Source organism: Aptenodytes forsteri, unplaced genomic scaffold, assembly GCF_000699145.1.
Source record: "Aptenodytes forsteri isolate BGI_AS27 unplaced genomic scaffold, ASM69914v1 Scaffold185, whole genome shotgun sequence".
Taxonomy (NCBI): domain Eukaryota; kingdom Metazoa; phylum Chordata; class Aves; order Sphenisciformes; family Spheniscidae; genus Aptenodytes; species Aptenodytes forsteri.
The window spans coordinates 2,414,525-2,424,718 of record NW_008796214.1 but is presented as its reverse complement, the minus strand read 5'-3'; the positions used below and the strand labels follow the sequence as shown (position 1 = coordinate 2,424,718).

The following is a 10,194-nucleotide window of genomic DNA, read 5'->3' as shown; positions in this document are numbered from 1 at the left end:
CTAAGGACACTGGTAAAGTGCCCCAACAGTATGTAAAACGATGTAATCCAGAGTTAATAGGTGAAAGTCTCGACTCCCAGCTATATTATCCTTCTTGAAAATAAGATGGTCAGAGTTGCCACTTCCGTGTGAAATTAGGCTTTATTACATTGCACAGCTGAAAAATAGTAATTTATTTATAATGTTCTAATAAAAGGAACAAAGGTCTCTAATTTTAAAAATAAAAAAGTTAAAATTTCTAACTCATTCAGGACTGTTCACAAAGGAATTATTTTAACAGGTCGCCATATCTGCTTTTGTTCTACGTGACGCCAAGTGGCTGAGGCCAGTAGTTCAAAACATCTGTATGCTGCAGTGCTGTTACATGGCCTCGCCGTGAACACGGTCCAGTGAAAGTCGGCGAGTTTCCAGCATTCTGGAAAATAAGCGTGTGTAGTGTCGATCAGTGTAGTTTTAAATATTTATATATAAAGTACCGAGTTGCTTGTCTGAAAGTTCTATAAAACTAAGCATAGTATTGGAAAACTAATCCATTCAATTATTATTTATATAATTTATTCTAAAAACATACTTTTGGGTTCTGAATGAGCCTCTTAAAATTACCGCTTATTAATAACTTCCTCTTTCAGTTTTTCTGCAAGCATCTTCCTCTTCTGTAGTAATCTTTGCTTCTCTTCTGACATTTCCTAAAAACAAAGTGAAAAAACACTGCAGTAAACTGCATGGCTTTCCTGTCGGGACCCTGACTTCTGACGCTGAACGCTACCCAGACGCGTGAGCCCGATCAGGTACCTGACACACAGTTTCTCTAACAGGAGCAGCCAATAACCACTTGCCAACCCGCGGCTGCGGCGGCAGCAGCAGTCCTTCAAACTCGCTGGCCATCCAGAATGATTGAAAAAAAAAAAAAACAACCCCAAAAAAAGCTCTTATTCCATTTCTTGAGAAGCGGATCCCAGGACGTGGATGACTGGCTCTTTACGTCAGTCTGCCTTTTTACCACGGCACTGCGCCGATCGTTTTGAGAGGACTAACCTCAAATTCAACTGGCGCTGCTTTGTGGTGCTGGAAGTTCCCCAGTCAACAGTATTTTGGGCACATTCTGAGCGTAATAAAATGCTCAGCAACTCTTGAGAAATACCTGAGGCAACAGAAGGTCTCTGGTTTTAAGCAGATGCTCTGTAAAAAAGAGTAGTAATTTTTTTTTTTTAACGTGTTACCCCATTGTTTTGTGTGGGTTTTAAGGTCTTCCACTAGTTTCCTCATTTGTGTTGGGTGTTTTCAAGCATTTCTTTTCATATGAATGTAGATCAGATCTATTTGTGGTAAACGCATGAAGTCACACTAACCATAACAATGATTAACAAGAAAAAATGGGGGCTTTTTTCTGATAAAGACCTCTAGAGTGGTAGGGCTTTATCCTGTCATAGGATTCTGGGGGTTTTATGTCCGTACTTTCTTTCCCTGATAAGATGTACTACTTTTTTCCCCCAAAGCAGATTTTCTGTCATCCCCACGGTGCGAGGATTTTTGTGATTTTACTGCTTGTTTTAAAGTCCAGGACTGTATCGGTTAATTCACTACGTAACTGCACTCACGTCTCGGGACGGAGAACAGCCTTCGGACAAAAAAAGACCTTGAAGAATGGGCTGCCTGCCAGTTGTACCTCTTCCGATATCGCACCGTTCTTGTTCTGTCCTGTGCTCCCAACCCTCCCACAGACTTGTTTTTTTTCTACTGGAGGCAACTGGATAGAGGAGAGCAGCACCCAGCCTTCAGAGTGCCTTGTCTTTCTAAACTGTATCATCAGCATGTCGCTTCGGCTGATGGATAGAAATCGAGGATTTCTTCATTTGAAATGGGCACAAAACTCTCCAAAGAGATCGAAAGAACAGAGCGCGTTTGGTACCTCTGTAAAATAAGACTTTGCAAAAGAAAAATGTTTTTCCCGTTTCAGCTGGGGGCAGGGGGGGGAATCCCAGGGATGTAAGGCAGCCCAAACAGTAGGTCACAATTAGGAGAAAACCAGCGTTCTAGCCGTTCTTAAACTCAAATTTATCATGAGGATCTGATGATACTGAAGCAAAACAATGCTAACTTCATCACTGAAACTTCTAGCCCATAAGCTTCTGCAAAAACGGTAACTTGAAAATACGTCCTCTCTACTTCCCCCACTTGTTGCTTTTATCCTGCTACACTATTCAGCAGCAACATTTACATCTTCACTGAAATCATCTGTGCTTTTACAAAGCGGTCAGGATGATTAGAACGTTTGAGTCCCTCACCTCTGCAGGAGATGGTTCCTCTTCTTTCTGGTCAGTGTTCGTCGGTAACAATACGTTATTTCTTGACTCCTTCTTCGTAGCCATCAGCATATCTCGTTTTTTCTTTAGGTAGTCCTCTCGTTGCTTCAGCTGCTGTTCTTCAAGTTCTGATAAATTCTGGAATTTTTTTTTTTTTAAATAGATTTTGAAATTAATTTTTGGTATGCTTGTTACGTATTTGTGAGAGAAAAGCATTTACATCATATTTGCCTCCAAAATTACTAGCTGAAAAAAAATCCAAGTTGAAGTTTCAAGCCGTCTATTAAGAAATCATCACAGGACAAAGGCTGAATACTGAATTCTATTTTAAAACTGGAACGATGATCTGAACTTTATGCAAATTAAACCAGCAAAAACCATAAAACAGTGTTTGCACGCTGGTTTAAACAAAAAAAAAAGCCCAAACCAAAACCACCTGATTACAATAATAGAAAATATGTATTTAAATGTAATACTGTCTTAAATAACGTATCCTAAATATAATCCTGTCTTTTTGCATTCTAGTTTTAAGTTTGGGGGTTTTTCTTGTTTGTTTTAAAAACTTACAGGTCCTTTCATCCCAGCTTTTTGCACTGCGTTTTCTGAACATTTTCCAGCTGACCTTTTCTTACTGTCGTCTTTCCCTTTGGTACAAGACGGCCGAGGTAAGCTTTCCGTTCCTTTTTGTAATGGCCGTACCGGTTTTAAGTCTTCCCTCGCAGATTTCCGAGATTCCTCTAAGCAGCAATTTTACACAGAAAACAATTAGAAAGAATAGAAATATATAAAATAAAATAAAAAATAAATCGGCGTTTCTTCCAATATCCAGATGTCTCTTCTGAAGAAACGGAAAACATAAAAAAAAAAATCACATTTCTCCCCTTCTTATTAATAAAACTTTTTTTCAAAAAACATAGATGTTGTATTTGCACTATGAAAGCAATTAAATAATGCTTTACATCGTAAGTACCTCTCCTGCAATGAATTATAAATCGTCAAATGCTTGGAACGTGACTTCATATTCAGTGTTCCAACAGTCAGTTCATACCAAGATCGTACCTTCAATTTCCATCTTGGCAAGGCGAGCCGGTAATCGGCACCTAATTAGGTGCACTTTAGCCAACTCTAAGTACAAGTGTACTGGTTCAGCTTTCAGCTTCAGAGAAAAGGATCGGAAAACACCGTATTTAAGTGAACTTGTATGGGGGGGGGGAAGTGAAGCGAAGCTCAAGAGGTGCAAAGCATTACACCGACACAGCTCAGTTACCCTTCCCCAGAACCAGCCCTGCCCCAGCGTGAGGACACCGTGGGAACCCAGCAGGCTTCTGACCCTGGCGGGGCTCAGAGCCCCAGAGGGGCTGGCTGCTGGGTGCCAGGGGAGCTCCGGGCAGCCATGGCGCAAACAAGGCCCGGGCAACTTCTGGTGTCTTCCTATCAAGTCCTTCACCTTGTGCAAGGTCAGTCCTACACGATACCCTGTTCACCTCTTGCTTTTTTCTTGGACAAATGCTGCCTGTGCTGACAAAGGAACCCTGTACTGATTCCAGCTGCGCCTTTCCTATCTCCGCAGGTACCAAGGTTAGTTTTGCCTTGCATCCCGCCGAACTCCATGGTGTCTGAGGTGGCATCACGGCTACCGACGTCGGAGGCAAAGCCCCTCCAGTCACCGGACTGCAGAGCAGGGTATGTTTGCAGAACTTTACTAAGACTCGACTTGACCTACAACTACTCCCGAGTAAGGTAAGTTGCTGCTCCTACTATACATTTATTAAAACTGAAGAGGCTTTTGACTGTTTTATAATATGCCTGAAAATACAGGTAGTGAAATACAGATTTTACTGTGTTCGGTCGGTTTGAGTCTATCCAAAATATCCAAGTTGATACACGGAACTGAATGTAGCTGAGTATAATTCTACAGTGCTGGACTATGGATTTTTGCTGTAATGCTGAGAAATAACTTGCATGACTATTAAGGTACGAGTACTCTCCTTGGTCTCTACCGGACAGATGGCAAAGCTAGCTCCACCGAAGCCAGCGCAGGGTGAACACCACTCAATGGTTTTTTGAAGTTAGAGCAAGTAATATACGTTTAGCTCTTCAACATTGCTGCTTTCTTTAGTACAGAAAATTCCAAGACACGTAATTGTGAAAAGGTAGGGAGAAAAGCAAGGGAGAGGAAATGTTATTCAAAGTATGGAAAACAAACCAGGACAGAAATGTAAAACAAAGGTCAAGCTGAAGAATTTGCATTTCCCTGAAATATGACTGCTGGAAGTCTTGACACTCCAAAGAATGTCTTTCTGTGATGGATAAAAGTTCTTAGAGGCACTGTGAGAGGTCAGAGTTAAAACTGCTGGAAAAAATCCTCACGCTATAGCTGTCCTATTAAAAGGTGGCGGGCGGGGGGGAGCAAAAAACACACGCTGCATGCCAAATACCTACCCCCATCACCAAGACGATGATTAAGGAAAGCTAATTACCAGAAAGCAGTTCTTTGAAACGTGTTGGGTGTATGTAAATTTACACTGTTGCTGTCCGTACCACAAACACTCGAGCTGGAGATGTTTGTGTCTTAGCAGTACCTGCAGATGTGATCATAGGACCCTCAGTGTCACTTAACCCATGAACCTGAAAAGATACTGAGAAGAGAAGGGAAGGAGGGTGGATAGTGAACGTACAAATAGACAACGCAGCTCAAAGAATTACAGTTACTGGTACGTAACCGTTTTTCTCCTCCGAGAACTTGCCTATATGTACACTCACACTGTGGGCGACTAAGCAACATTCTTTTCCATGTGGACGATTACTTCAGAATCTTCTCAAAATACAAGCAACCGGGACCACTCCAGCAGATGCCGCGTCCTTCTTATCCGCGCCATACACACAGCTCGGTGCAAACACGAGAGCAACTTCTGAAGTAGCTGCCCTGCAGGCATCCGGAAAGGGAAGCGTTCTCCAAGAATGCTGGAAAGGTCACTTGCACTCCAAGATGTTGAGCATGACCTTTACTATGAAATTCCCCCTTCTGATCTCTCCATACCGCAACAAGGTGGGCGGTCAAAATACAGGAGGAATGATTTTGCAAGCTTATTCTGTAAACTACGAATGATTTTGCAAGCTTATTCTGTAAACTTACATATGTACATATGTAAGGGGCTCACCAAAGTGAAATTAAGAAAATTAAGGCAACGACCATTAAATTTGAATTCATTATACAGTGGAAAACTTTAAGGGGTCTACAAACTGAAATCTTGGGTCTCAAGGTGAAGGGGAAATAGCAAAAGATAATAAATCCACTGTGTATCTGAGGCAAGAGAAATGTATGCCAGACTGGAGGGAATGAAAAACGAAGGAAAGAAAGTTCTTCCTTTTCCCAACTCCGAGAACTGGGTTCGTGCAAGGGCCATGTTGCCGAGGCAGCCGATACTCCCTAGGTATGGGATTTGTCCCCATGCTCGGGTTGAGACAGGCAAGCTGTCCTGTTCCTCAGTAACGCAACCCTATGAGTGAGAACATGGAGCCGGGATCTGAGCACAGGTCTGGTGGGCTGTGGGGGTCAGGGACCAACCGAGGTGAGAGAAGAGCAGCTCTTCTGCCACTTAGAGTCACTCACGGACTGTTAGTGAAAAGTTCTTGCTGTTTCCCTTCCCAGAGTCGTATCTGGCACCAAGAGGAAGCAAGTCAAGCAGAGGATATGATCCCATTATCCGAGATGAACCTTGAGTTGGGAGCCCGTGTTTTGGAAGCAGGCAACAACAGGCTGGTCTGGAGGCCAGTCCTCAGTTCTGTGTGAGAAAGGGGTCTGGAAGAAGATGATTCCCAGTACAGATTCTCCTTGATTTTTGCCACCACCCAAAACCACTTTTTGAAAAGGTGATACCGGAGGATAAACTGTGACAAACTTTCTCAGTAGCCTCTCTGGACAGCTATGCTGCCACAAGATGCCAGTTCCACAAGGATGAAGATTTCCAAGGAGCTAAACGTTTTGTAGACCTGTCTCTTCTTTGGCATTTAAAGGGCATGGGAATGCTCAGCACCAGCTGAGCAGGCACTTGGACAGCACAGAAGAAGGGCTGCACTCAGTGCCGAGAAGTCTTGACTCCTGAGCTCCCAGATCTCCTGTCTCTCAAGCACAGGATTAAGTCTTGCAGACAGAATATTTGCTAGGAATGTGCCTTCCTCCTGAAACAGGAAAACAGCCACTGCAGGATAGACATAGTTTAGTGATGCTCAGCACCAGCTGAGCAGGCACTTGGACAGCACAGAAGAAGGGCTGCACTCAGTGCCGAGAAGTCTTGACTCCTGAGCTCCCAGATCTCCTGTCTCTCAAGCACAGGATTAAGTCTTGCAGACAGAATATTTGCTAGGAATGTGCCTTCCTCCTGAAACAGGAAAACAGCCACTGCAGGATAGACACAGTTTAGTGTGTCTTTAGCGGCATTGCAAGGTGGCACAACTGTGCAAAAAGAAGAGGAGTAAAAGCAGGCTGGGAGAAGAGAAGAAAGCAAGTATACCCGCATACTTCTGAGGGTGGAAGGGAGAGAAGAGTTCAAACAAATGTAACAAAACCTCAGCACAAGGACAGAAGGGATAAAAGGGGGGGGGGGGAAGATATTTAAAAGGTCAGTGATACAATTTATTCTTTGTTTCCTAATGTGAAAGACACTAACTCATTTTAAAAGAACAGGGGGTCCTACAACCACTTCATCTGTTAATGGCCATCAAATGAAAAAGCAAGGAGCAAGTAGGCCCCAAAGGTACTACCAAGGCTAAAAGTATCCAGCTCAAGTGTCTGTGATACGAAAACTTTCAGCATGAATGCATACAAAGAACAAGTACTAGACACAGGAAAAATGTAACTGAAGACAGCGCAGACTATTACTTCCCAAAGTTGGAATTATATTCTTGGAAGTGACCTTAGAATATTAAGTTACAAATTTTTCACAAACTCCTAAGAGAGCAAATCCCACTGAGATGCAACCTGTTTTTGAAGATCACCTATGTATATCCTATATACATAGATATGTGTGTGTACATAAATACCTACCTATGTGCGTGTGTGCATGTATACACACATACACACATATACATGCTTCGTATCACCTAAGAATCTTCCTGTGTTCCTGAACAGGTCAGCACCCTTGTGCTTTAGCTGCAAGACAAACATACCGAGAGCACCTCCATCACAACCAGTGATTCCTTTTTTTCTCCTCCCTGTGAGAGCACTGGCTTGGTCACGCTCTCCAGTAAATAACCATCTACAAAACAATTCAGACAATTTGCACTACATAACTTGGGTAAAGCTCGAGACTACTTAAAAGAGCTCTCCTTGGTATTGTAAGTTGGTAAGTGTCACAATCCCACTCAAAAACAAAAATGTAAAATTGAAAAAGTTAAAATGAGTAACAAAAATCTGAACCAAAGGCAAAAAGATTCAGTTTGGCGGTCTGACAATTTGGCTTGAATGAATCTTAACAGTTTAAGGTTGGTTCCCTCAGAAACATTTGATTGCTATCAAGAAATGTTGTACAATTATGAATTAAATCTATAATGGCCACACAGGGAGAGAAAGCATAACTTTTAAAGTAAATGATTCATAGTTGCTTACAGGGAACATACTGTTCTTAACAGTAATGGTGGCAGAAGCACAGTAAATTGAAAGATGAAAACTGCCGTTAGACTCCTGTATTTCTCCTCCCGTTGGAGATAACTTATAACATCACTGCATAATGAAACAGCTCAGGTTGGAAGGCATTTCTGCAGGCCACCTAGTGCAAATACCCCGCTCACAGCGGGGCTAACTTCAAAGCTAGGATGGTTTACTCGCAGCCTTACCCAGCCGAGTTCTTAAAATCTTGGTATGAGTGGACTCTTCCATAATTTGAAAATAGTATCACATTGCACACTCAGCATTGCACTTTCCCAGAAAATTACCTAGTGGAAATTTTGGAGTTTCTTCAGAATCATCAGCTCCCTCAGTGGATTCCTTAACTTTTACAGCTTCTCTCGAATCTCCTGGAAAACTGTAGGTAACATCTGGTGATTTAAGTTTATCACGTGCCTTAAATTAAAAAAACAAACAAACAAAACCAAGCATTACGTTTCCTGGCACTGTACTTCAGGCATTAAACTGTCAACACAAAGCAAGCTCTCAAAAGAACTTTCAGTTAAAATTGTGTTGTTTACACTACATACTGCATTGTCAAAGTGAACAAAAGCAAACTACTTATTTTGTTTTACTAATAGGAAGGTTCTTACTGGCTTATAGTCCTAAGTCAGCATTTTTTATTTTAGTTCAAACCCAACAATCAGAATTTAGAATATTAGGTAAATTGGTATGTTGTTTCCCAGCTACAAATAGATAATGTAGAGGGGTTTTTGCCACGCTTTGCCTGTGACTTTCAAGCAGACCTCTGTCCACCAGAAAAATACAATACAGTAAGGGAACCAGGAACAAATACCGAAGTTACCACAGAAACAGAGAAATAATCAGCTGAATGGAAACAACAGGTCTGGATAATCTCCAACGCTATTGTTCCACTTCTACACTTGTCTGGGAAATCTTGACAATGCAACCCACCTCTCAAAATAGTACAGCCAGCAGGGATTTGCCCAGAGAGTGTCTATGCTGTTCATCAACTGTCTAATTCGTGTCAGAACTCCCCAGCATTCATCAAAATATTAAACTATTTTGTATTAAAACATTCTCTAACAAAAACGTATTACTGAACAATAACTATCACCTTCTCTGTCCAGGTGAACTTGACTGGGGCCTCTGTAATCTGGCTTGTTTATCAAGAATATTGATATTCTTGGCTGGTCTATAAAGATTTGGATAAACCTGCATCTTAATACAACTTGAATTCTTAAAATGAGCCAAAGCTTCAGTTTCCAGGTTTTTTTGTAAGAAATCCACAACAGGTGACTCATTTCCTGGAATCTATCATTGTAATATGGGAAAGAAGAGTTTTGTCACCACTTTTCTACAGCGTCGGACGCTGGGAGAGAGGTTTAATTTGGTAGACTATCCCAACCGTTTAGGACTTGCATTCAATAGCATAGCTATCGTCTGCACCTAGCGTGGGGCTGAACTGGGGAGTAGGATTGGCAATAAGTGTTGACCTTTGTAGTAGCTACACTGGGTGTCCAGGCGGTTTCCTTTGTCAGTTCAGGCTGAAGAAACAGTGCTTTCTGTTTTCAAATTTAGTATGCTCAATTTCCTAATGACAGAAAAGAATAGAAGAGCGATTCTTGAAACAGCCTACAATTCCAGCTATTTTTATATGTTTTCCCACTGAAGGGGAGGTTTATTCCCACGATTCCACTGTAGTTGGTTCCAATTTCAATTTGTTTCTCAGTTGCTGAACGATTGGCAATTTAGCCAGTCCCCGCTGACATTCAGTTGCCCTGCCCTGCCCAGCTGCCTGCCGGGGTTGGAGTAGCCACGGTGCCTGTCGTGGGGGTACATCTCTGGATGGTATTCATAAATAATTGTTTAACCTTAAACAAGACCTGAACCACATTCAGGAGACATAGCAACAGGACCATGCTGGTTTGAACATCCCAAAGATATTCAAAATTCTCAAGAGCTGTTGTAACTAGCCTGAAGGAGAAAGGGAAGGTAAAGGAGTGGGGGAAAGTGTCTCCCTGCCTCCCCCATAGATTGGTTCCCCAAGGAGAAAAGGTAAAGAGTGTAATTATTAATAGTTTCCAAAAGGTGGCTCCCAAGGTACAGAGATGACGGCAACGCCGAGTACAAATACCAGGTTAGTCTCGCAACCAATAATTTTATCATCTCATAAACCAGTGTTACACAGCGCAGCAAAATGATACCCTTGATCCAGCTCCCAGCGGTGATAAACAGCACGACAGGGAACATGTACAGCACGCA

General features: G+C 42.2%; 1 protein-coding gene across 1 annotated transcript in view; it reads right to left on the bottom strand.

The window, feature by feature from the left end:
• Positions 1 to 208: 208 nt before the first annotated feature.
• Positions 209 to 10,194, bottom strand: part of CFAP36 (cilia and flagella associated protein 36) — a 21,806-nt gene continuing 11,820 nt past the window's right edge. Inside the window, exons 8-11 of the mRNA XM_009288484.1 lie at positions 8,238 to 8,364; positions 2,871 to 3,040; positions 2,286 to 2,441; positions 209 to 686 (exon numbers count right to left, since the gene is read on the bottom strand). Coding sequence (XP_009286759.1) covers positions 600 to 686; positions 2,286 to 2,441; positions 2,871 to 3,040; positions 8,238 to 8,364 — 540 coding nt within the window. The 3' untranslated portion in view covers positions 209 to 599. The remainder of the gene's footprint in view (positions 687 to 2,285; positions 2,442 to 2,870; positions 3,041 to 8,237; positions 8,365 to 10,194) is intronic.